General features: G+C 36.7%; 1 protein-coding gene and 1 non-coding gene across 4 annotated transcripts; both read left to right on the forward strand.

Annotated features, from left to right (window-relative positions):
• Nucleotides 1-46: 46 nt before the first annotated feature.
• On the forward strand, nt 47-27,796 carry TMEM106B (transmembrane protein 106B). 3 transcript variants are annotated; one of them, XM_059074071.2, is made up of 9 exons: nt 88-280; nt 628-764; nt 2,585-2,803; nt 5,942-6,005; nt 9,635-9,794; nt 12,815-12,955; nt 13,213-13,262; nt 21,113-21,166; nt 21,895-27,796. In XM_059074071.2, exons 3-9 carry the CDS (start codon nt 2,587-2,589, stop codon nt 22,031-22,033), a joined length of 825 nt encoding a protein of 274 aa, XP_058930054.1. In that variant the 5' UTR covers nt 88-280; nt 628-764; nt 2,585-2,586; the 3' UTR covers nt 22,034-27,796. The 3 variants fall into 3 exon arrangements, with proteins under 3 accessions (XP_058930053.1, XP_066898676.1, XP_058930054.1); XM_059074070.2 differs by lacking the exon at nt 628-764 and having other exon boundaries at nt 47-280; XM_067042575.1 differs by having other exon boundaries at nt 56-764.
• Nucleotides 10,826-10,900, forward strand: TRNAR-CCU (transfer RNA arginine (anticodon CCU)). The gene has a single exon. It is a non-coding gene; the product is annotated as a tRNA-Arg (tRNA).
• Nucleotides 27,797-27,893: the final 97 nt, after the last annotated feature.

Raw genomic sequence — 27,893 nt, forward strand, 5'->3', positions numbered from 1 at the left:
CAGGAAGACGGAGGAAGAACGCATGCGTGGTGCACGCTTCCGGGCCACACCTCCTACTCTCCCGGAACGCTCTGCGCAGGCTCGGGCGCAGGTTGCCGCAGAGAGGGGCCTCAGCTGTTGTGGTTATTGTGTCGCTCCTCCCCCACCCGGACCCCGCGGCGATCCAGCGCTGCATGCCAGTCGCTCTAGCCCCAGCACCCGGGACTGCGGACTCCGTGACCCTGTCTTCGGGCCTGTCCGCACCGGAGCAACTCGGGACTGCTTAGCACCCCGCATGCCGGTGAGCGACCCAGGACGCGCAGCCTCCATGTCCCCTTATAGGGCGGGGCCGAGCGGGCGCCCTGGGACGAGCCGAGCCGGATGAGGAGGTGGAGGAGGGGAGGCTGCTGGGCCGCTGGACATGCGCGGAGACCGGGGAGGCGCTCTGGGCTGGGTTATGGAGGTGTGTCATCGCCTCTTATCCAGGCCCAGCTTCCTGTCTAGGGGCTCCGGACTAAGGCCCTAGCCGGGCGCACGGGAGAGATTCCAGGTCCCCACACCTTGAGTGGCCAGGTGGCCCCTGGTTTTCCTCTTTTTGAGTTTTCTTTCCCGACTGCCTGTATTTTATCTTTAACCTTTCCAAAGTAGGCAGGCTGTATCCTGCGTTTTGTTGATGTAGCTTATGAAAGGCGCCGACTTCCTTCGTTCAGAAGATCACGACCCATTTAAATTGGATGGAGTCATGTACTGTTTTTTCGTTTTTCCGTAAGGAGTCTAAAGTTCAGGTTGGTTTTCAGTAAATTAAGGGATTTTGATACAAATATTGAGCCCAGGTGCCTAGCACCTCTTTATTATAAACTAAGGTGTCTCCAAGAATAAAAGTTGTTAAACTTAGTAGTGCTCTGGGGAGAATCCAGTAGGGAGGGCAGGGCTGCCCAGTACCTGACAAAGTCTGGCACTTGTCCATTAGCCTTGATGAAACAAACAGTCCAAGGCCGACTGTATCAAGGCAATTGTTACATAAGTATAGAAAGCAGGCCCAGACTGAGAGAGCCACTTGTTTTTGCCTTCTGTGTCTTTTCCCCTCTTAAGGCATTCCAGTGGGAGGCACCCTATACCTCTGTTAACTGAGATCTTAAAAGGGTGCCGCTGAGGCCCGTTGATCCCAGCTCATCTAATATTCCACATAGGCCCCAAGGTCAAAGTGTGTGGGGACAGTGATGTTAATTCACCCCTGAACCACCTGTGACTGGCAGGTATTGGTTTGGCTTGCATGTAATGTCTTCGAGCAAAATCAAGAGAAAATAATGCATTTTTAGGAGTCATAAATCATTTACGTTTTTGAACTTAATGGGCAATGTGTATATAAATTTTTTAAAAATAGTAAAATCAGCATTTTTATTCATCATTCGGAAGTTTTAAGTTTGTCTACTAGTTGTATAATTTTTTATCCTGCTGTTTTACAGTGTGTTTGGGTGACCCTAACACATGGATGGCATGCCAGTTTTAAAAAGCAAACTTTTCTTCATAGCGTAAGATAAACTGAATTATTTTGAGTGTCAGTTTTCCTCATTCACATCAGTTAGAATTTTTTAAAGAAATACGTCTCTATATACGAATGTCTTTAATAATCTATTTTTAGGAACTGATAAAAAATATATGGTCAAATTTAGAAAGAGAAGGAATGTATTATTTTTAAATTCAGCTTTCCCGCTTTGTTAATTTGTCCTCAGAATATCAACCAATTAGAATATATGACTTTTAAAGTTTTTTTAATCCTTAAAATTGTGACTTAAACTGCAGTGTTACTGCATTACCTACCTACGGAGGTTATTTTGATACAGGTACTAGCACTAATTATTTATTTTTATTTGTCTTTAAATTTATATTTAATTTCCCTCCTGTATTTTTGAAACTATCCTAAAATTTTGAAATTAATGTTCTCAATTTTGCTGCTTTGTATTGGTGAATTATAGTCAATATTTTAGAATATTAATTTCATAATTTTAACTCCACCAACTGTTGAATGAAAGAAAAATCTGGAGGTTTGTTTTTTGAGCTGTTTTTTGTTGCAAGGATTTAAATGTTTAAAGCAAGAAATGTGAGGATGAGAACGATTGGGGATTTTATTTATCACATAGGAGCATGAATTTTAAAAGGCTGAAAAATACTACTTTGATATTTCCTGGTGATACCTAGTTGTAATCTGCCCAAAGCCACTTTTGCCTTCAGTGCTAATTGATTTAAAGGTAGAATGTGTTTTTGTTTTATTCTAAGAAAAGTGAAGTCCATGTGTTTCTTTTCAGACAACTCTAAGAAAGTGGAGACTTTTGTCAAATTTTTATGTTGTTTGAAAGCCCATTCTTAATCATAACTCTGATATGATATCATTCCATAGTATTTTGTTAGAAAAACACTTTTGAACTCTAGTAATTGGCTCCCTTGTTTCAGACATTATTTTGATTGAGTATAATTGTAATCCAGATAGTGATTTGAACGCTCCCTTGAAGGTTGTTCTAAGTTAATTTGATCAGTATAAATATCCTATAATGTTCTTGAGTATACTTCTTGACTGAAGTTTACTGTAAGATTTTTTTTTTCTTAGACATGGGAAAGTCTTTTTCTCATTTGCCTTTACATTCAAATAAAGAAGATGCTTATGATGGAGTCACATCAACTGAAAATATGAGGAATGGATTGGTTAATAGTGAAGTCCATAATGATGGAAGAAGTGGAGATGTCTCTCAGTTTCCATATGTGGAATTTACAGGAAGAGATAGTGTCACTTGCCCCACTTGTCAAGGAACAGGAAGAATTCCTAGGGGTATGTATTATTGCACTGTTTTTTCTTTAAAGAATGATTCCAAGTGTTTGCACAAATACTGTGAAATTTGTGGGTCTGAGCACAACCCTTGATGTTTTAAAAGCCTTAGAATTACAGTTAAAACTTCATATCAGTTATCTTCAGTCAAAAGGACACAAACAAACATAAAGATTTTAATTAGGGTCCTAAAGCAATAATGAAAACCACTCTTCTACCTCAACTATCTTTTCTTTCCCACCTGCAATTATAGCAGATATGCAGCATCTCTTGACTGTAAACTTTTAGTCCTATTTGGCATCAATAGAAGTCATATCACAATCACCTTGCCATATTGAGTGTTAGGAGCAATTTAAGTAATGTGGTGACCTAATATTTTTGATTTGTTATTTAAAGAATAATAATAAGCTGGTCATGCACTAATTCATTATTTTTTAAAAAGGATCTACATGAAGAGGGATGGTATATGAAGATGAGCCATACAGGAAAAAAAAATCAGTTTGTGGCATGTCATAGGGGAAGTCAGTAGAGAGTAATCTCCACCTGCTGTTTGTAGGCTACTTTAGTAGCAATGGCAGTAAGTAGCAGTAGTAAAAGTACCTTGTACTATTCTCATTTTCTGCTTGGTTGAAGTTGATATTTGACCCTGGAGAGACCCTGAGGGTAGGACAAAATGACAATATAAGGCTTTATCTTTGCAGAGGTAGTAGGTATTTGAGAATAAAAGGATTATTGTAGTTAAAGGTATTAATGTACCAGGCTGGGGGCAGGGGGAGGGCTGGAGTCTCATTTTTGCAATCTGGATACTATATTTTTGAGGTATAGCTAGTAGGCATTTTTAGCAGCCTGGATGTGCATTGTGGATAGTAAGTTTGAGGAGGAATTCAGAGGTATTTTTTGTCTGAGCAACTGGAAGAATGGAGTAGCCATTTATTAAAATGGAGAAAAGGTTTGAGTGTATGTGTCAGGTGAGAGTTCAGGAGCCCAGTTTTATATATGTAAGTTTGGAGATGCATATTTGACATCTAAGTGGATATGTTCAGTAGGAAGTTAGTTATAATAAGGGTCTGGAATTCAGGTGGAAGGCCTAGGCTGGAGTTATCAGTGTATTGATGATACTTTAGGTATCATCTATAAAGGTGAGTTGGATGAGAGCACCAAGGTTGTCAGTGTGAATAGAAAACAGAAGAGACTTTAGCACTGAACATTGGGGGCATTGCAACATTTTGGGTCAGTGACATGAGAAAGAATTAGCAAAGGGCACAAAAAAGAGCAGCTAGAGTAGAAGTAGGAAATCCCTTTGTCTTTGGTGTCCTAGAAGATAAATGAAGAAGATGTACTCCTTGGTAGAGGAGAGATTGATGAACTCTGTTAGACCTGATCAAGTAATGTGAGGACTGAGAACTGGCCATGGGATTTGGTGATTTAGAGGCCACCTTTAAAAGAGCAGTTTTGGTAGCCTGCAAAAGAATGTATAGCATGTATAGAGTAGGATCAGGAGTGCATAGAAGGAGTAAAGTTATAGTCAGAAAATAGCTTTTTTGAGTTTTGCTGTTTTAGAGGAAAAGGAGAGAAGAGAGGTGGTAGCTAGAGGGGGCTATACATCCGGAGAAGAATTTTTTAAAGATGGAATGAATAATATGTTTGTATGCTGATGAGATTTTTCCATAGAGAAAACATTGATAATGCAGGCAACAGAGGACAATTATTAGATCTGGTGCACAAGTGCAGAGGGCTGGCTGCTCCTCCAGAGCAGCATGGGCAATTTGCTCCCAGCAGTAGAAGGGAAAGTAGAGTATATGGATGCAGAGGCAGGTGGGTGGGTGGGTAGATGTGGTGGTAGCTTGTGGAAGTTCTCTTTGCCACATCATGAGCTGAGAGTAAGGATAGGGGAGAAGATATTGGAGGTTTGAAGAGAAAGTGGAAGTTATGAAATTGTAGTTTGGGAGAGTCAGATTAAGAGTATGCACTTTTTTGGGGGGCCGTGCCACACGGCTTGCCAGATCCCTGGCCAGGGATCGCATCCAGCCCCATGGCAGTGAAAGTACATAGTCCTAACCACTGGAACACCAGAGAATTCCCCAGATTGCGAGTATGAACTAGAGAAATATAGGTGGCATTATTAAGGGTCACTTGAGATAGTAATCTAAATGAGACTAGTGAGCATGGTTGTTTGTTTTTCTTTATCTACTTTTAGCTGTGTGGATACAGGCCTAGTAGCCAAAGGGTTGGTTTTAACCAGTTGCAGTTTAGACAGATGAATACCACCAAACAAGATAGGATATGTACACACACACACACACACACACACACACACACACACACAGGTACATATTATATGTATTATTTATTTGTGGGTATGGTAGGGGGAGTGTAGATGATGGGAGACTTGTGGAGGGAGCAGGGAGGAATAATGAAAGTATTTGGCAAGCTTTAAAAGAGAACCTGACTGCGGTGCTTTTGATAGTTAATAAAAAGAGCCAAGTTGTGATAAGATAGGAAAGTTGGCATTTAAAAGCCCATTTATCCATTAAAGCATATGGATAATGCTCAACCCAAGAAAGAAATACTGAATTTTGAAGTGACTTAATGTGGAGAGGGGTGTGACCTGAAAGAGTCCTGGAAGACTGTGTATAAATGGGGGTTCTTGGAGCATGAGACTTAATATGTGTCAGTTTTGGTTTTCAGGGGAGATAGTGTAGGAACCTCTGCAGTTACAGGGGTTTCAGGACAGCGGTAACAATATGCTTCTTGTGCTCTCATTCAGATAATCAAATTGAAGTCTTAATGGAAAACTGGGGAATAGAAAACTGATTGGGTGAAGGAAGACCTGGTAAATTCAGATCTTCTGAAAGCTGGGACTTTTTAGATTTTTTTTCTCAGTGGAAGAAAGAGTTACTCTTTCTCATTCTTTATAATATTTTTATTAGCTAGAAATCTAGGTATGAAAAAACACAATATCTACTTTGGAACTCAGCTGCTACTGGATAATTTTTAAAGATGTTGAGAGCAGTTTACTAAAGGAATGAGATGAGAAACAGATAGTATTCTGATCTTTCCAAACCAGACTTTGATGAGGAACCACTATATTTTTAATTAATCATGTTAATAAATTTCTAAATCTAATTCTTTTACTTTTAGGACAAGAAAACCAACTGGTGGCATTAATTCCATACAGTGATCAGAGATTAAGGCCAAGAAGAACGTAAGTGATTATAAGAAAATGGCAGGTTTTCTTGATTTTTTTTTTTTTGGTATTTTTTGGTTTTTAGATTATGTATAAGTAAATATTTTAATTAAAACTATTCAAAGGAAAAATGCTATCAGGTTATTAAGTTATACCATCATATACTTTATGTCATTAAATAAAAAAAGGATTCCTGATTGTGGTAAGTTCTTGAAAAGTACTTGAGAAAAATGGTGTAGAACACAAGCCAAGGAAATTGAGCGTAAATGCAGTTGAAGTCCCTGAAGAAAATCAAAGGCGGCAAACTGAACAAATAGCAAACATTTAATTCAAGATTCCTTCCCTGAAGTAAAGCAATACATGAATCTACGTATTGAAAAGACAAGGACTTCCCCAGTGGCCCAGTGGCTAAGTCTCCGTGCCCCCCATGCAGGGGGCCTGGGTTTGATCCCTGGTCAGGGAGCTAGATCCCGCATGAGGCAAGAAGACCCTGTGTGCCACAACTAAGACCTGGCACAGCCAAATAAATAAGTAAATATTTTTTTAAAAAATTTAAAAAAAGAAAAGACATACCATAATTTTGGAAATAATCAACCTTTCTTAGTGAAATTACTGGACTTCAAAGGTAAGAACAAAAAACGGAAAAGCCCCTTTGAGCATCCAAGCAAAGAAGCGATTGATTTATAAGGGATAGAAAATCAGATTGGCATGTTACTTCTTGACCACAATGCTTTAAACACATAAGCAGTAGAACAGCATGTCTAAGTCTTCATGGAAAGAAAATGAACCCAGGAGTTTATAAACAGTCAGTCTGACCCTTTATTATATAATATGTAGACAGTTATGAATGTGCAAGAAATTAGGGCTAATTTCCTAACCCTAACAAGCGAGGGAATAGCACCTGAAAGGGCCAGAGGAGTGGTCCAGCCTTCAGATGTATGGCTAAAGTAAACAGCACTGTGGGAAAGTGGTAGAGATGAGGTTAGAGGAAATAACAAGGACCAGATCCTGGCACCTGTAGTAAGCTAAGAAATCTGAGAACTTATAGGAAGCTCCTGAAGAATTTTTAGGAGTTTCAATTTTGTAATAACAAATAGTAACTCTCAATATGTAGTAAAATTATAATATTTTGGGAAAACTGTGGTTCTTCATAAGTTGGAGTTGTGATGAGGTAGTTAAGAAATTATTAATTGCTTTTGTCTCCATACTTTAGCTATGTCATTTAATCCTCGAAACAAACCTACAGGTTTTAAAATGGAGGAAAAGAGTAAATTACCTAAAATACTGCAAATATGAAATGGCAGATATAGAATTGTAACTTGAGTCCAAATAAACCACACAACCTTCATAACTTCATCAGTACTGTATACTCTGCAGGATTCTGTTACTGTCCCTAGAGGCATAAGAAAAGTTATTACTGTATTACTCCATTATTATTGTAATGGAGATCTATGTTCTTTATCAGTGAGCTAGCCAATTTTTCAATTTGGTATGAAATACTAAGTGGAATGTTATTTTATTGTCTCACCAGGTTCAGTAATATTTGTTACGGCTGTAAGCTTTGGGCACAAAGTAATTTAGAATACTGATTCATATATTCACACCTAGAGCTGACTTACAGGCCCTAGGTACCAGAGTGTGGTGGGCTCACCTGCCCATGAGAAATAAAAACACTAAAGTGTAAAAAAAAATCCAACAAAGTTTACACTTTTGTCATGATTTTTAAACTCTTTTTATACCTTTTTTTAAGGTGTTTTGGTGTATAATGGGTACTATAAGTTTGTGTGTTTAAACTACCTATTAGGTAATCCAGTAGTGATCACCACCCTACTCAGGTTGGAAGTCCAGAGTGAGTGAGTGGGAACTTCTCTCTTTGCTCCAGACAGCAGTATAGGTCAAGTACTAGTGATTTAGTGAATTTTTGTTTGTTTTATTTTGTCTTTTGATAAACCATTTCGCTCTCTTTTCTTAACTTGGGCAACTTAAAATACTCAGAAATACTTATAAAACATCTGCAAGAGGTACTTGAAATAACTGTTGTGAGGGATAAGATGAGATCCATCAGGGCATTTAGGTACAGATCTCTCTTTAGGGAAGAGAGGATGGAGGAAAGGATAAAGCAAGAATTTTTTGGATGGGTAGAATATAAAGAAAAGATAAAGTGACATGCAAGACAGAAAAAGAAAACAAAAGAAGGGTGCTATGGGCTTTGACAGAGTGCTGTTTATTGGAGAAACCAAGGAAATTCTTTTGTCCCTGAGTGTCCATAGGGAGATTGCTTCCAGGAGCCCTCGCATATACCAAAATCTGCTGATGCTCAAGTCCCTCATATAAAATGGCATAGTACAGTTGACTCTCCACATCTGAGGTTTCAAATCTGTGGATTCAACCAACCATAGAGGGAAATTTTGATCCATGGTTGGTTGAATTCAGGGATTAGAAACCCACAAATACTGGAGGGCCGACTGCAGTGTCTTGAAACTCTAGTTTTGATGGTAAACTTAAAGATAAGAAGCAGTTTTCATCTATGGAAATAAAGAGTGAGAGATGGAAGAGAAACACTTCCATCTGGGAGGTAGATGAATAGCAAAGTCACAGGAGTTTTTTTTTTTTTTCCTTGTCTTATCTCTGCATAATAATATCCCCTTTCTTGATTTTAAAGAAAAAGCTTAACAGCATCTTCAAAGCAGACATGATTAATGTAAACATTATTTTTAAAAAGGAGTACAGGGACTTCCCTGGTGGCGCAGTGGTTAAGAATCTTCCTGCCAATGCAGGAGACATGAGTTTGAGCCCTGGTCCAGGAAGATCCCACACGCTGTGGAGCAACTAAGCCTGTGTGCCACAACTACTGAGCCTGCGCTCTAGAGTCCGTGAGCCACAACTGCTGAGCCTGTGCTCTAGAGTCCGTGAGCCACAACTGCTGAGCCCGCATGCTGCAACTACTGAAGCTGGTGCGCCTAAAGCCTGTGCTCCGCAACAAGAGAAGCCACTGCAATGAGGAGCCCATGCACCACAAAGAAGAGTAGCCCTCGCTTGCTGCAACTAGAGAAAGCCCATGCGCAGCAATGAAGACCCAATGCAACCAAAAATAAATAAATAAATAAGTTTATTTTAAAAATAAGTAAAAAGGAGTACATAAATACTTTAGGATGAGGAGACTCAAAACGGAGTGTCTTAGTGAGACTGATGAGGCATATGGTTATGTCATTGCATTTTTAAGGGCTTCACAGGTCGTTCTGATGAGCAGTTACTTTAGGGAATCATAATGCCAAAACTCATATGCGAAAATTCTGCTTCAGTGAATTCATCAGGGAGTCTTGAAATCTATACTTTTATAAAGCTCCCCAGCTTCATTCTAATGAGAAGCCTGGTTTGGGAAACACCACAGTAAATGTTCTATCTTTAATAAGCCTGAAATCCTAGTCTCCAAAAAGGTAGATATGTCTTTTAAGGAGACCATTTTAACACTTAATAGATTCAAAAGTAACCCTGTTCAATACTTTTATAATGTAAAAAGTTGGTAAAAATCATCTTTTCCTGCTGGTATAAAAGGGGAAAAATTCAAAATGAAAGTGTCTTCTCTAAATGTTTCATTATGTAATTTTTGATGCATGTATATTTAAATATTCCATTTTCCTTTTCAGAAAACTGTATGTGATGGCTTCTGTGTTTGTCTGTCTGCTTCTTTCTGGACTGGCTGTGTTTTTCCTTTTCCCTCGCTCCATCGACGTGAAATACATTGGTGTAAAATCGGCATACGTCAGTTATGATGTTCTAAAGCGTACAATATATTTAAATATCACGGTAAGTACATATTTATATTAAAAATATTTGACTTCATTCTTTTATCATGTTAAGCAGCACCTTTGTCCTGATTGAGAGAACATTAAAGGTAACACTCAGTTTTCTTTCTGTATGTCTGCTGTATTGACCTTTTCTGTCATTTCTGATTCTGATGAAAATGGCAAATTGGCAAATTCTGTGTATACAGAATCATTTAGCATTTGAAGATGCCTTTGGGAGGGTAAAATAAACAAAACAATTAATTACTGGGAAAAAAGTAGTTACAGTCTATTTACTTTTCAGCATTTGACTCTGAATAGCTTCTAGCCAGACGTTAACATAGTTCAATACATGTTATACATGTAACATTTTCATTTCCTTGTGTTTTGTGAAACACAATTTTTGCCATCTTTAACAGACCATTCCTTTGTTTTAAAAGGTAGAGAACAAGTGACTGATTTCTCTTGCAAATTAGTATGTGTGAAAATCTGTGTTTTTTTAGGACAGTAGTGTTTTTAGGACTCTACAGCCTTCCCACACTTGAAAACAAACAAACACCTCAGAGAAGGTCTTGTACCTGTTTTACATGTTAACATTTATTTGAAAACATGGTTTGCAAACCACCATATTATTAAAAAGGAATACATATATTGCTTCAGGCTTTAAGGTACATCTGTGTGGCAGTGATTTGTTTGGATGAGAGATATTGGACTTCAGTTGGTTTTCCTCAGAGAGGTGGTTGGTATGCTTGAGGTTGAGGTAGAGATGCCTGTGGTGCTTGTTGGGAAAAGGGGGATTTAGAGGGACAGGAAGTGAAAGGGAATGTGTGTTAAAGTGGAATTACTACTTAATTATAGGAAAAAAAGAACTCCCTTGAATTCATTTATCCGCGTGGCGTACTGTCAAACGTTGTCAACCTTTAAAAAAAACACAAAAATTTTAAAAACCCTGGAAATTCCCTGGCAGTCCAGTGGTTAGGACTCTGCACTTTCACTACTGACGGCCCAGGTTCCATCCCTGGTTGGGGAACTGAGATCCCACAAGCTGGGACTTCCCTGGTGGTCCAGTGGGTAAGACTCTGCACTCCTAATGCAGAAGGGGCCCAGGTTTGATCCCTGGTCAGGGAACTAGATCCTGCATGCATGCCACAGCTAAGAAGTCCACATGCTGCCACTAAGAAGCCTGCATGCTGCAACTAAAGATCCCGCGTGCCGCAATGAAGACCCGGTGCAGCCTAAATAAATAAATATTTAAAAAAAAAAAAAATCCCAAAAGCTGCACTGTGCAGCCGAAAAAAATAGCTATATACATGGAAAAAATACATATGCATAAAACACAACACAGTACTAATGGTAAATCATTTCCTATCATTGGGGAATTATTGTTGGGTATTTTTCCACTTTAACAGCCATTTGGAAAAAGGAACAAGTTTTCCCTTTTTGTGTGGTGTTTAAAACAATGGCCAGATATTTTTGGCCAACCTCCAGAGCCTGTTTTAGTATCAAATAACTGTAAATTTATAATGAAAAATAATAAAATCCTTGTGGTGGTCCCTTTTAGATACCAGAAAGTATATTTAAATGTAAATATCTTACTTTATTTTAAATCAGGAATTCCCACATTTTGAGGTACTATTACTTGACTAAATTGAGAAAGTGTGAACATTAAATAGGAAATAGGTTTATTATATAGATAAACATTAAGTTTAACTGGATGACAGATAAAAGCTGAGATTTCTGTAGGTTTTCTATCAGTATTTTGAAAAACGTAATTATATAGTATTACTTTTGTTTCTTAAAATGAATAGTATATATTACTACTCCTACTCTTTTTTAGTAATATTTATTGTCTTTCTACTTATGAAAATGTTTAATTATCATTAAAAGACATTTGAAAAGTACCGTAATGTAATCTACTTCTATCCAGGCCTGACTGTGAACATATAGTCTGCCCTCCATATCCACCAGTTCTGCATCCATGGATTCAAACAACCTGATTGAAAATTTTTTTTTTTAATTCAGAAAATTATTTTTTAATAAATTTATTTGTGGGGGTTTTTTTTGGCTTTGTTGGGTCTTCATTAGTGTGCACAGGCTTTCTCTAGTTGCGGCAAGCAGGGGCTACTCTTCGTTGCGGTGTATGGGCTTCTCATTGTGGTGGCTTCTCTTGTTGCAGAGCACGGACTCTAGGCACATGGGCTTCAGTAGTTGTGGCATGCAGGTTCTAGAGCACAGGCTCAGTAGTTGTGGTGCATGGGCTTAGTTGCTCCGTGGCATGTGGGACCTTCCCGGGCCAGGGATTGAACCTGTGTCCTCTGCCTTGGCAGGTGGATTCTTAACCAGTGTGCCAGCAGGGAAGCCCTATCTGTTATTTGTTGATTTAACATTTTTCTTTTTTATTTCATTGACTATTTTCTAAACTAATTTGAAACAGTTGTTTTAAGTTAGAATTGCAAAAGTAGGCCCCAGCTGTTAAGTATAGAAATGATACAACTGCATTTCTTTCCAACCAGTTTTGAATCTATCCCATTTCTTCTCAAAAGTGACCTGCTAGAAATCTCTACGCATGAAGTTAAAATACCAATTTTTTTTTAAATAGAAAGTTTATTTAAAGTTATGTTTAACATTTTAAAAGGTTATGTTTGTATTTAATTGAATTGCAAGTAGCTTAGTCTGTGAAGATGTACGTGTTAACATTTAGAAAAATTTAGATGAAATTTTAGAATGTTTTTTATTGAATTTTTGCTAAGGCCACAAATACATTTTCTAACATTCATTTTTCTGTATTCTTTTACTATACATTTTCTGGGCCTACTTTTTAAAAGTATGTGTTCATTGTAGGCATTTTATATACATAGTACTCATGCATAAAACCAAATAATTGGTTCATTAAATATTCTTTGACATTTTGGGAGATACTTTACTTCCTCCTAATAAATTAAGCATAGCCACAGCTGGAGAGTCATCTTCTGTATTAATTTTGATTCATATTATGCTTATTCTAAGATAACTTGTACATTTTGTGCCTCCTTTCTTTTTCAGAACACACTAAATATAACAAACAATAACTATTATTCTGTTGAAGTTGAAAACATCACTGCACAAGTTCAATTTTCAAAAACAGTTATTGGAAAGGCACGCTTAAACAACATTACCACTATTGGTCCACTGGATATGAAACAGGTAAGCTTCATTCATGAAATACTTTGCAGGAGTTAAATGAGTCTCAACTTTGTGTATCATATTAACTTGAGGGAGATGGGGGATTTCCTAAAGAGCTAGACTTTGAATTGTATCCCATACATGTGTAAGAGAAAGTCCTAGAATCAAACCCATAAAGGGAGAAATTTCCAAACTCTTCGAAGTTGTAAAATGTATCTGAAATACTTGATGTTTTGATCCTGTTCTCTATTGATTTATTTTTATTTTTTGCCTTTCAGATTGATTATACAGTACCTACTATCATAGCAGAGGAAATGAGTTATATGTTGTAAGTTCTGATTTTTAATTATTTTCTCTCATTAAATTATAAAGAGTGTGTGTAGGTGTGAATATATATATATGTTTAATTTCCCATCATCTTAGAAGTGACAAGACCACATTTTGGAATATTCCTTCCAGCCTCTGATCATCTCTGTTCTTCTCTTCTCCCCGTTCAACATGTATAACATTAATGTATATATACGTATACACATAATTTTTTTTTCAGAATTAGGATCATATACACCATGGTACGTTTTATTTACTGTTATGAGAATCATAATCTCACATATTCTACTATTTGTTTCTGATTTCGTATACGAGGACTAAAAATGCTAATGATGTTTAGAACTCTATTGCTGGTTTGAAGTTGTAAAGCTTTTAAATTAGGTCTAAATGATTATTAGCTCTTGTTAAGTAAAAATAGTGATAAATTTTTATCATCTTTTGATGTCAGCCTGATATAGAATTTCTGAGTAACTAGTAAACTGGTTACTAAAATTTCAAAAGGTAAACAAAAAATAAAAATAATAAGTAGACAACTCAACAACTGCTGTAGTATGAAGGCATAGAATAAGAAGCCATGAAAATATTAATCATCATTTGAGATACAGAAAATGCTCAATCATAAAATGCTTATTTATTATATATATATATTTTTAACATCTTTATTGGAATATAATTGCTTTACAATGGTGTGTTAGTTTCTGCTTTACAACAAAGAGAATCAGTTATACATATACATATGTTCCCATATCTCTTCCCTCTTGCATCTCCCTCCCTCCCACCCTCCCTATCCCACCCCTCTAGGTGGTCACAAAGCACCTAGCTGATCTCCCTGTGCCATGTGGCTGCTTCCCACTAGCTATCCATCCTATGTTTGGTGGTGTATATATGTCCATGCCACTCTCTCACTTCGTCACAGCTTACCCTTCCCCCTCCCCATATCCTCAAGTCCATGCTCTAGTAGGTCTGTGTCTTTATTCCCATCCTACCCCTAGGCTCTTCATGATGTTTTTTTTTCCTTAGATTCCACATATATGTGTTAGCATACGGTATTAGTTTTTCTCCTTCTGATTTACTTCACTCTGTATGACAGGCTCCAGGTCCATCCACCTCACTACAAATAACTCAATTTCATTTCTTTTTATGGCTGAGTAATATTCCATTGTATGTATGTGCCACATCTTCTTTATCCATTCATCTGTTGATGGACACTTAGGTTGCTTCCATGTCCTGGCTATTGTAAACAGAGCTGCAATGAACATCTTGCTACATCACTCTTTTTGAATTCTGGTATTCTTAGGGTATATGCCCAGTACTGGGATTGCTGGGTCTTATGGTAGTTCTATTTGTAGTTTTTTAAGGAACCTCCATACTGTTCTCCATAGTGGCTGTATCTATTTATTTACATGCCCACCACAGTGCAAAACTGTTCCCTTTTCCCACACCCTCTCCAGAATTTACTGTTTCTAGATTTTTTGATGATGGCCATTCTGACCGGTGTGAGATGATATCTCATTATAGTTTTGATTTGCATTTCTCTAATGATTAATGATGTTGAGCATTCTTTCATGTGTTTGTTGGCAATCTGTCTATCTTCTTTGGAGAAATGTCTATTTAGGTCTTCTGCCCATTTTTGGATTGGGTTGCTTGTTTTTTTGTTATTGAGCTGCATGAGCTGCTTGTAAATTTTCAAGATTAATCCTTTGTCAGTTGCTTCATTTGCAAATATTTTCTCCCATTCTGAGGGTTGTCTTTTGGTCTTGTTTATGGTTTCCTTTGCTGTGCAAAAGCTTTTAAGTTTCATTAGGTCCCATTTGTTTATTTTTGTTTTTACTTCCATTTCTCTAGGAGGTGGGTCCAAAAGGATCTTGCTGTGATTTATGTCATAGAGTGTTCTGCCTATCTTTTCCTCTAAGAGTTGATAGTGTCTGGCCTTACATTTAGGTCTTTAATCCATTTTGAGGTTATTTTTGTGTATGGTATCAGGGAGTGTTCTAATTTAATACTTTTACACGTACCTGTCCAGTTTTCCCAGCACCACTTATTGAAGAGGCTGTCATTTCTCCACTGTATATTCTTGCCTCCTTTAGCAAAGATAAGGTGACCATATGTGCGTGGGTTTATCTCTGGGGTTTCTATCCTGTTCCATTGATCTATATTTCTATATTTGTGCCAGTACCATACTGTCTTGATTACTGTAGCTTTGTAGTAGAGTCTGAAGTCAGGGAGTCTGATTCCTCCAGCTCCATTTTTCGTTCTCAATATTGCTTTGGCTATTTGGGGTCATTTGTGTTTCCATACAAATTGTGAAATTTTTTGTTCTAGTTCTGTTAAAAATGCCAGTGGTAGTTTGATAGGGATTGCATTGAATCTGTAGATTGCTTTGGGTAATACAGTCATTTTCACAATGTTGATTCTTCCAATCCAAGAACATGCTATATCTCTCCATCTATTTGTATCATCTTTAATTTCTTTCATCAGTGTCTTATAATTTTCTGCATTCAGGTCTTTTGTCTCCTTAGGTAGGTTTATTTCTAGATATTTTATTCTTTTTGTTGCAGTGGTAAATGGGAGTGTTTTCTTAATTTCACTTTAAGATTTTTCATCATTAGTGTATAGGAATGCAAGAGATTTCTGTGCATTAATTTTGTTTCCTGCTACTTTACCAAATTCATTGACTAGCTCTACTAGTTTTCTGGTAGCATCTTTAGGATTCTCTATGTACAGTATCATGTCATCTGCAAACAGCGACAGCTTTACTTCTTCTTTTCCGATTTGGATTCCTTTTATTTGTTTTTCTTCTCTGATTGCTGTGGCTAGAACTTCCAAAACTATGTCGAATAAGAGTGGTGAGAGTGGGCAACCTTGTCTTGTTCCTGATCTTAGTGGAAACGGTTTCAGTTTTAAACCATTGAGGACGATGTTTGCTGTGGGTTTGTCATATATGGCCTTTATTATGTTGAGGAAAGTTTCCTCTATGCCTGCTTTCTGGAGGGTTTTTATCATAAGTGGGTGTTGAATTCTCTTGAAAGCTTTCTCTGCATCTATTGAGATGATCTTATGGTTTTTCTCCTTCAATTTGTTAATATGGTGTATCACGTTTGTTGATATGCGTATACTGAAGAATCCTTGCATTCCTGGAATAAACCACACTTGATCATGGTGTATGATCCTTTTAATGTGCTGTTGGATTCTGTTTGCTAGTATTTTGTTGAGGATTTTTGCATCTATGTTCATCAGTGATATTGGCCTGTAGTTTTCTTTCTTTGTGACGTCTTTGTCTGGTTTTGGTATCAGGGTGATGGTGGCCTCATAGAATGAGTTTGGGATTGTTCCTCCCTCTGCTATCTTTTGGAAGAGTTTGAGAAGAATAGGTGTTAGCTCTTCTCTAAATGTTTGATAGAATTTGCCTGTGAAGCCATCTGGTCCTGGGCTTTTGTTTTTTGGAAGATTTTGAATCACAGTTTCAATTTCAGTGCTTGTGATTGGTCTGTTCATATTTTCTATTTCTTCCTGGTTCAGTCTTGGCAGGTTGTGCATTTCTAAGAATTTGTCCATTTCTTCCAGGTTGTCCATTTTATTGGTATAGGTTTGCTTGTAGTAGTCTCTCATGATCTTTTGTATTTCTTCAGTGTCAATTGTTACTTCTTCTTTTTCATTTCTAATTCTATTGATTTGAGTCTTCTCCCTTTTTTTCTTGATGAGTCTAGCTAATGGTTTATCAATTTTGTTTATCTTCTCAAAGAACCAGCTTTTAGTTTTATTGATCTTTGCTATCGTTTCCTTCATTTCTTTATCATTTATTTCTGATCTGATCTTTATGATTTCTTTCCTTCTGCTAAATTTGTTTTTTTGTGTGTTCTTCTTTTTCTAATTGCTTTAGGTGCAAGGTTAGGTTGTTTATTTGAAATGTTTCCTGTTTCTTAAGGTAGGATTGTATTGCTATAAACTTCCCTCTTAGAACTGCTTTTGCTGCATCCCATGGGTTTTGGGTCGTCATGTCTCCATTGTCATTTGTTTCTAGGTATTTTTTGATTTCCTCTTTGATTTCTTCAGTGATCACTTCATTATTAAGTAGTGTATTGTTTAGCCTCCATGTGTTTGTAGTTTTTACAGATCTTTTCCTGTAATTGATATCTAGTCTCTTAGTGTTGTGGTCAGAAAAGATACTTGATACGATTTCAGTTTTCTTAAATTTACCAGGGCTAGATTTGTGATGCAAGAAATGATCTGTCATGGAGAATGTTCTATGAGCACTTGAGAAAAATGTGTATTCTATTGTTTTTGGATGGAATGTCCTATAAATATCAATTAAGTCCATCTTGTTTAATGTATCATTCAAAGCTTGTGTTTCCTTATTTTCATTTTGGATGATCTGTCCATTGGTGACAGTGGGGTGTTAAAGTCCCCTACTATGATCGTGTTACTGTCGATTTCCCCTTTTATGGCTGTTAGTATTTGCCTTATGTATTGAGGTGCTCCTATGTTGGGTGCATAAATGTTTACAATTGTTGTATCTTCTTCTTGGATCAATCCCTTGATGATTATGTAGTGCCCTTCTTTGTCTCTTTGCAATAGTCTTTATTTTAAAGTCTATTTTGTCTGATAGGAGAATTGCTACTCCAGCTTTCTTTTGATTCCCATTTGTATGGACTATCTTTTTCCATCCCCTCACTTTCAGTCTGTATGTGTCCATAGGTCTGAAGTGGGTCTGTTGTAGACAGCATATATATGGGTCTTGTTTTTGTATCCATTCAGCCAGTTTGTGTCTTTTGGTGGGAGCATTTAATCCATTTACATTTAAGGTAATTATAGATATGTATGTTCCTATTCCCATTTTCTTAATTGTTTTGGGTTTGTTATTGTAGGTCTTTTCCTTCTCTTGTGTTTCCTTCCTAGAGAAGTTCCTTTAGCATTTGTTGTAAAGCTGCTTTGGTGGTGCTGAACTCTCTCAGCTTTTGCTTGTCTGTAAAGGTTTTAATTTCTCCATCAAATCTGAATGAGATCCTTGCTGGGTAGAGTAATCTTGGTTGTAGGTTTTTCTCCTTCATCACGTTAAATATGTCCTGCCACTCCCTTCTGGCGTGCAGAGTTTCTTCTGAAAGATCAGCTGTTAACCTTATGGGGATTCCCTTGTGTGTTGTTTGTTGTTTTTCCCTTGCTGCTTTTAATGTTTTCTTTGTATTTAATTTTTGATAGTTTGAGTAATATGTGTCTTGGAGTGTTTCTCCTTGGATTTATCCTGTATGTGACTCTCTGTGCTTCCTGGACTTGATTAACTATTTCCTTTCCCATATTAGGGAAATTTTCAACTATAATCTCTTCAAATATTTTCTCAGTCCCTTTCTTTTTCTCTTCTTCTTCTTGGGACCCCTATAATTTGAATGTTGGTGCGTTTAATGTTGTCCCAGCAGTCTCTGAGACTGTCCTCAGTTCTTTTCATTATGTTTTCTTTATTCTGCTCTGCAGTCGTTATTTCCACTATTTTATCTTCCAGGTCACTTATCCGTTCTTTTGCCTCAGTTATTCTGCTATTGATCCCTTCTTGAGTATTTTAAATTTCATTTATTGTGTTGTTCGTCGTTGCTTGTTTCCTCTTTAGTTCTTCTAGGTCCTTGTTACTTGCATTTTCTCTATTTACAAAATTTTGGATCATCTTTACTATCATTATTCTGAATTCTTTTTCAGGTAGACCGCCTATTTCCTCTTCATGTGTTAGGTCTGGTGGGTTTTTACCATGCTCCTTCATCTGCTGTGTGTTTTTCTGTCTTTTCATTTTGCTTATGTTACTGTGTTTGGGGGTCTCCTTTTCACAGGCTGCAGGTTCATAGTTCCTGTGTTTTTTGGTGTCTGTCCCCAGTGGCTAAGGTTGGTTCAGTGGGTTGTGTAGGCTTCATGGTGGAGGGGACCTACTGCCTGTGTTCTGGTAAATGAGGCTGCATCTTGTCTTTCTTGCGGGCATTTCCACGTCTGGTGGTGTGTTTTGGGGTGTCTGTGGGCTTATGATTTTAGGCAGCCTCTCTGCTAATGGATGGGGCTGTGTTCCTGTCTTGCTAGTTGTTTGGTATAGGGTGTCCAGCACTGTAGCTTGCTGGTCATTGAGGGAAGCTGGGTGTTGGTGTTGAGATGCAGATCTCTGGGAGATTTTTGCCGTTTGATATTACATGGAGCTGGGAGGTCTCTTGTGGACCAGTGTCCTGAAGTTGGCTCTCCCACCTCAGAGGCACAGAAGTGACTCCTGGCTGGAGCACCAAGAGCCTTTCATCCACATGGCTCAGAATAAAAGGGAGAAAAAAAAGGAAAGGAGAGGAGGGGAGGGGAGGGGAGGGGATAAAATGAAGTAGGATAAAATAAAGTTATTAAAATAAAAATAAAAAGTAATTATTAAGAAAAAAATTTTTTAAAGGAAAAAAAAAACTGGACAGTAAGAACCTGGGACAAATGATGAAAGCAAAGCTATACAGACAAAATCTAACACAGAAGCATACACATACACACTCTCAGAAAGAGGAAAAGGGGAAAAAATAATATATCTTGCTCCCAAAGTCCACCTCCTCAATTTGGGATGATTTGTTGTCTATTCAGGTGTTCCACAGATTCAGGGTACATCAAGTTGATTGTGGAGCTTTAATCCGCTGCTTCTGAGGCTGCTGGGTGAAATTTCCCTTTCTCTTCTTTGTTCGCACAGCTCCCGGGGTTCAGCTTTGGATTTGGCCTCGCCTCTGCGTATAGGTCGCCTGAGGGCGCCTGTTCTTTGCTCAGACAGGACGGGGTTAAAGGAGCCGCTGTTTCGGGGGCTCTGGCTCACTCAGGCTGGGGGGAGGGAAGGGTACGAATGCGGGGTGAGCCTGCGGCGGCAGAGGCCAGCATGACGTTGCACCAGCGTGAGGTGCGCTGTGCGTTCTCCCAGGGAAGTTGTCCCTGGATCACGAGACACTGGCAGTGGCGGGCTGCACAGCCTCCCGGGAGGGTAGGTGTGGACAGTGACCTGTGCTTGTACACAGGCTTCTTGGTGGCTGCAGCAGCAGCGTTAGCGTCTCACGCCTGTTTCTGGGGTCCATTCTGATAGCTGCGGCTCATGCCCGTCTCTGAAGCTCCTTTGCGTGCTTAATCCCCTCTCCTTGCGCATCAGGAAACATGAAGCAAGAAAAAGTCTCTTGCTTTTCGGCAGGTCCAGACTTCTCCCGGACTCTCTCCCGGCTAGCTGTGGTGCACTAACCCCTTCAGGCTGTGTTCACGCCACCAGTCCTCTCCCTGGTATCCAAAGGAAGCCCGAGCCTCAGCTCCCAGCCCCCGCCCATCCCGGCGGGTGAGCAGACAAGCCTCTCAGGCTGGTGAGTGCTGGTCGGCACTGATCCTCTGTGCGGGAATCTCTCCGCTTTGCCCTCCGCACCCCTGTGGCTGCGCTCTCCTCCATGGTTCTCAAGCTCCCCCACTGCCACCCACAGTCTCCGCCCGCGAAGGGGCTTCCTAGTGTGTGGAAACCTTTCCTCCTTCACGGCTCCCTCCCACTGGTGCAGGTCTCATCCCTATTCTTTTGTCTCTGTTTATTCTTTTTTCTTTTGCCCTACCCAGATATGTGGGCAGTTTCTTGCCTTTTGGGAGGTCTGAGGTCTTCTGCCAGTGATCAGTGGGTGTTCTATAAGAGCAGTTTTTCCTGTAGATGTATTTCTGATGTATATGTGGGGAGGAAGGTGATCTCCGCGTCTTACTCTTCTACCATCTTCTCTCAAACCCCCTATTATATCTTCTTATTAGTATTTTTATTAGCTTTAACAGAGGAAGAGGAACTGTAATTAAACTATTTTAAATTTATAATGTCAGTTTGTATTCACATTGTTTTTTCTTTAACAGTGATTTCTGTACACTGACATCCATCAAAGTGCATAACATAGTACTCATGATGCAGTAAGTATGAATTTTTTTGAAAGATTATTTGTTTAAAAACTTTAGATGTATAACATTGGCTTAGAGTATACATATCTTTATAAATCCTGTCTCATTTGGGTTTTAAGCCTTTAAAGGAGTGCAATGAGGTGAAGTAAATAGTATCCCACTTTACACATGAGGAAATGGGAGCTCAGAGGAGTAGCGAAGGATCACACAGCTGCTTAATAGTGAATCTGGACCTTGCAAGAACTTGGGAAAATGGTAGAAATTGGGATAGAAGGATGAGCTCAACACCCAGTTCCTTGCTGCCTGTGGTAAAGGCAGTAACAGTAGTAAAGACCAGGAATGTTATTGGTTTGCAAATTGGTTGTTATCCTAAGCCATGAAAACATTGTAGGTTATAGGTTGGGTATTTGGGCCATTAGCTAACATTTGATTAACCTTTTCCTCTGATTAGAGAACTGTGTGATTATTTTTAAGAGTGCAGTGAACTAAATATATTTTTAATTAAAGATAGGTATTTTGAAAAAATACATTTTTGTATATAATTATTTTGGGATAGGGCTTTCTCAGCCAGCATTCCTATTGTCTATTGGGGAAATATTCCCTAAGAGGCCCATGTCCACAATATTAAGTTATCATTAATCTCTCCCTGGAGAGAATTTTGATATATAAAGTGTTCTCACTTTAGAAAGCTTTTTAATATATAATTATTCAGTGTTTCTCCCCATTTATTTTATTTTTAGAGTTACTGTAACAACAACTTACTTTGGACACTCAGAACAGATATCCCAGGAGAGGTACCAGTACGTTGATTGTGGAAGGAACACAACTTATCAGTTGGGGCAGTCTGAATATCTAAATGTACTTCAGCCACAACAGTGAAAACTGAGAGATGCACCTGGAGAAGAAATACTTATTGATATTTTCCAAACCCTGAAGGATGAGGTACTTACTTCCTGATAGGAGATCTTAAATTGAACAACCTAAAGTTTACACTTCTGTTTTAAAAGTACAGCTAAGAGTATGTGGACTTTTAGGTTATTACGACTCTCCACTCTGTGTTCATGGTATCTGTACCAGGATCTTTTACTTGAATCTAAATTTACTGATTGGTTTTCTTTGCTCCTGGTCCCCAAAGGGGAAAAGTAAGACTTCTCCTACAGGATAATAAATAATTATTTAAAATTCATAGGTCTAATCACTACTGAAAAGATAATTGATGATTTGTGATGAATATAATTATGTGATGAACATAATTTGAGAAATTTTATTTCTGAATGTTTTTATAGAAAATTACTGTGGGCCTATTCATGAAGACATTTAAAGAGTAACCTTTTTTTCCCTGTTTTATAAATTCCCATTGCTACTTGGTAGTATTTCAGCTGTATGCTATTTTAGCTTTTAGCTAAATGTTTTTATTTTTTCATTTTGAAATCTTACTCATTTGCATGTTTTTGTCAGTCTTCATGCTATTGCTTGCATAACACTTAATAAAGCAAAATAATCTTTGCAAAATTCTGTACCTAAAATTTTTTAAAACCCCTAAATAATGTGCTTCACATGTCTTTCCATGTTAGTTATAATTGTGTGAAATTTTTATGTAATCTTCAAACATAATCATTTAATGTACAGTATTGTAAATAAATTCTGCATGGCTTTTATGTAGCTTTAATAAATGTCAAATAAAGTGGTACAGATTTAAAATATAGTAAGTTGCTCATAAAAATTTTTTAAAAAAGGAAAATGATATTCAGAAACCTCTAGAATGTATGTTTCCAATTACATATTAGATCAGGCATAACATAGATTTGAAATAAAATATTTTGATGCTCCACTTTTTTTAATGTTGCTTTTCATACTAAAGAATTATGAATACACTTACTTTTCACAACTGTTAGGTACCCAAATCATCAATTTTATGAATGTTTTAGAGGAGGAAGTTATTTCTCTGGTAAAATAATCCAAGAAATCCTGTTATTAAATTACGGTGGGTATAGCAAAATAAAACCTATATTATGCTTTTAAAAATTGAATTACTTTGCACATCATGGATATCATGCCCCTAGCAGTTACATTTTTAAAGGTTTCTACTTTTGGTTTGGATTTTATTTAAAATTGTTTTCAAGTGTAAATTATTGACTTATTCATTTTGCTATTTTATATTTTTAATACCATTTTGCATTTGGGCTTTTTGCCTTTTTGCTTACCACGTTCTGAGTACCTTTTAAATACCTACCACTGAGCATAGGGGCTGACTGTGATACCAAAAACAGTAAGTGGCTTGAGAGTAGTTTCTTATGTTCCCTAGTGACAGAGATCAGGTTACCCCTCTCCCTACTCCCAAAGTGCCTAACATGGGTCTGAAACATTCTTATTTATAAGTCTGACTCTGTCAACTATAGAACATGAGCTTTATTTAATTAGTTAGAGCTAATGAAGCCCTCCTTTCTGCCTTTAAACCTACTCAGGTTTCCCCTTACTTAGCTTTCATATTACTTTAAGTTTTCCTAAGTGAACATTTAAATGGGTGAAATGCACTAACTTTTTTTTTTAACTACTTAGTCTTCCCTTAATGCATCACTAACTCATCCATCCTTACTATTAAACTAAAATCACTCCTTTAAATTTATTATGGCTTTTGTAGTCCAACCCAATCTTTAATATTTTTTCTGCTATGTTTTTTGACTACTCCCCTTCTCCTTGAAAGTGCACTTTTCTAATGTGTGTTCTATTTGTATTTTTCATATCATTCTCATTTCATTTTTTCTCATTCTCCTATCTTTTGATATCTTTTAATGAGTAGTATCCAGACCCTCTTCTGCCTCAAAATTTCTACTCCTGTATCTTCAACAATCACCTATATTAAGGCTTCCAGCTCTGTTTCTACATAGCTGACCAGTAACCTATCTAGTTTCTCATTTAGCTAATGACTTAAGAGATAACAGTATTTCAGTGACTGTGTAAAAATCAAACAATGTTAAAAAACTTGTTATCATGTTTTGTTCTCACCTGCCCTTATGTCCCATTTCTTCAAAATCATTCTTCAGATATGCTTCCTTCAAAAATCATTCCTGATTTATTTTCCTGCTTTGTATCTTTTAACCTTGGAAAACTATATAGTGTAAATTAAATGGACTTTTCAGTTGATGTGTAGCTTTAATATCCTTTTAGAGTGCATGCAGGGTATCTGCTGAAGAGTCAGAAAAGTGAGAGAACATTTGCTTTTACTGACTTAGTTTTGAATTTTTAAATTCATTCTTTAAATTAAAAACTATTACACCTACTTTCTGTGGAATTCAAGTGAGAAAAAAACTAGAATTTAAAATAAGTTAAAAAAAACAGTAGTAGAAAAATAAAGATCACCTGTGACTGCTTTCCAAGAGGGTTAAGTAACTGCCAGAAGAACTCTAGAGCAAAGCAGGCTGTAAATTAATAAAACTACAAAAGCACATTAAGGTGAAGCAGACTTATAGCCATTAAAAAAAAAAAATCTGGAAAGGATGGATGAGGCTTTAACTTTTCTTAGGTCATTGTCCAATGCAGTTTCTTATGTGGTAATAGGCTTTTTTAAAAACGGCTCTCAGACCTTATTCAGAAGACGTGGTAAAGATGTTCCAATTTTTTTTTTCTGATAATTCCAAGAATAAATTTCTCGTAAATTGCACCTTAAATAGACTGGTTATTCTAACCAAATCTAATACGTAACCAGCCTACATGTTTTCATATTACGTTTATATAGCACTGTGCCCTTTTCAGAATTCTTTCATGTGTTTTTCACATATCATTTGCCATCGTTAAGACAGAAAAGGAGGGTAGGAGGATCCTCCTCTTTTAGAAAAGGAAAAAGAGGTATGGAGAAGTTTGAGGGACTTGCTGAAGATCTCATATTTAGTAAATAGTTTAATTGAGGCCAGACCTAGTTTTCCTGTCACCCATATCTGTGCTCTGTTATTTAAAATACCCATTGGAAAGCCCTGTTGACTCAGGTTAGTATAAATAAATATTAGAGAAAACATTCATGTAGGTAATGGTGACAATCAGAATAATACTGATGGACTAAGATTTTAGGTATCTTGAAACTGATACCTTAAATGTTTTAAATGGGAAATGTAAAATATTTTGGAGCATGATCTGTAGATTAATTTTCTGTTAAAATTTAGTACTCTGTGATCATTCCAGTAAAGATAATAGATATGTTTCAGAGTAGACTAATTATAAATAATAGAGATTAGTGGATTGAGATTTGAAACAGTAACAGTTTGAAAATAAGAGATATCAGATAAACTGCTTGAGATTTCTAAATAACCATCTTTACTACATAACATGGAAATGGCTGTGGTTTTATGTTCATTTTTTCCATGCTTTTTTTGTTTGTTTAAGCCAATGAGGTAATTATTTTCTCTAAAAATTCATGACAAGAAAATAAAATTAACTTCAGATCTTCTGAATTGTAGTTTGGGAATAACACAGTGTGGTGTTCAAATAGATAGGAAGCGACTGCCAAAACACAATAAAAGTAACTTAGGAGACTTCAAATGTCAGCCTAATCAATCATATGTGGTTCTTAGCCTTATCATTATTGCAGTATAATTCTGGATATTTAATTGGAGGACATGTCCCCAACTTTCATGCCATTTTGTTTGTTTTTTAAAAGTTTTAAAATAAACAATTCTTTGTATAATGACTATATCTTATTTAAGAAAACGGTTTGTTTGGTACTTGACCCCAAAGTCACTGCTCAGTATAGCTAATATTTATTGGTTACTTACTATGTCCCATACTGTACTATACTAACCTTTCATGTGCATATCTTATTATCCCTCAGAAGAGTTCTTTAAGGTAGTTACTGTCATTGCCCCCCATTTTATCTCTGAGGAAATTGAGTTTTAGAGAAGTTAAGTATGTATAAGTTGGAAAGTGGCAGATTAGAGATTCAAAACAGGTCTGTTTGACTCAAGCATCATTGTTCTTACAATAAGCATATTTTCTTTCTAACCTTTGAAAATGTTTTAGTCATAAAAATGTATTGGATATTGCACTTAATATAGAAGAGTGAGGTTTTTGAAATATTTTCAAGAATACTATTAAGATGCTTTATTATTTTGTAGATCTTTAATATAAAAATGTTTATCTTTTTTTTAGCTATTAATACTTTAAAAATTAAATTTACAAATATATATCAGGCTTCCTTGATAAGCAGTATGAATTGAATTTCAAGTTACCAGGTTGTAAGCCAAAGGTTACTCACCAGAATTTCATGATTTTTAGCTCATAACATCTGGAAACAGTAACTACTTGGCTCAAATACATCTAAGAAGAATTAATTTTATTTCTCTCTCTTTTTTGTAATATCAGATTTTAAATGAGATAAACTATTTTAAGGAAAAATGTTTGAGAGGGTGGGATAAAAAGACTGAAACATTTCTTTAAAAAATATTTTTACATGAAAACAAGATATATTTACAATGTGTTCAATCAAAAAATTCACTTCTGTATTTCAGATCTACATATTTCAAAGTAAAAATGTTCACTTGTCAGCTGAAATTCCTGATTAGAACTAATATTTGTTTATTTTTGTGCTTAGAATGTAAATTTCTCAGTGGATTTTTAAAAAAATCTACCTTTAATTTGGATAAAAGCAAGTGATATATTTATATACTAGACGGATAAAAATAGTAATTTTCATTTTTTAAAAAAACTACCAATGTGATTATATCTTTAGTTCTTTTTACTCATGTTTAGCAAAGGCTTTAAATTAAAAAATACACTATGGTCTGTATTGACCCATAAAGTATTCCATAAATTAATTTAACAAATATATGGCAAGTTTTTCATAGCTATAGCTAATTCTTCTAGAAGGAAGTTGTTGCCTTCTGTTTAATTACATTAATTGAAATGTGTTTAAGAGAAATGTTTTCAGCATATTTTGTATACTGAAATAAAATAGGGTTAGTATTGGGCCAGTGGCCAAGAGGTAACATTACTACCTTGTAGACTGTTACAGTTCAAATTGTCCCACTTCCCCCAGAATTTTAGAAACTAGAAGTCTGGGAGATGCTGTATCAGCTGTACTCTGGTGATTCTAAATGCTGTAAGTACTGTTCATCTTTTGTTATTGTGTGAGATGGGAAAAAATGCCAGATTGCAAAAGATGCATAATTTCATTGTATAATGGTTTGTTTTAGGCATAAAATATCAGCAAGCCTTATCTTGTGTGTTTTGCCTTATATATCCTCATAGAACTAAATTAAGTAAGATTTTGGGAAATGATTTTAAATGCTTTCCGAGTTGACCTGCTTGGTCAGATACTTGAATGATGGCATTGCTGAGTAGACTCTAACCCATGATTCTAATTGTGGAATAAAGAATAGAGTGTGAGACTATGTTTGGGCACTTACTCTTCATTTATATTAGGTATTACCCTCCATCATAACATACCTACTAAATTTCCAAGTTGAGCAGTTCTGTAATTGTAACTCTTGTTGCTGTACCTGTAACAAAACATGCTTATGATAGTAAAATGAATAGAAGCGCCCCCAAATACTATTTTTTTAATTCACTTGTAACTGTTCCTCTTATAATTGTGTATGACAGAATCAAATTTGTAAAAATTTTAGCATGAAAAATAAAATTTGTATCAGTCAAGTGTCTTGGTTATGCTTTTGAAATTCTCTTGACATAAATCAATGTAAATATTAAATGTTCTTCAGCTTAAAGCTTTTAGGTTCTTACAGTTGTTAGC

The sequence above is a fragment of the Kogia breviceps genome, chromosome 9 (assembly GCF_026419965.1).
Source record: "Kogia breviceps isolate mKogBre1 chromosome 9, mKogBre1 haplotype 1, whole genome shotgun sequence".
NCBI classification, from domain to species: Eukaryota; Metazoa; Chordata; class Mammalia; order Artiodactyla; family Physeteridae; genus Kogia; species Kogia breviceps.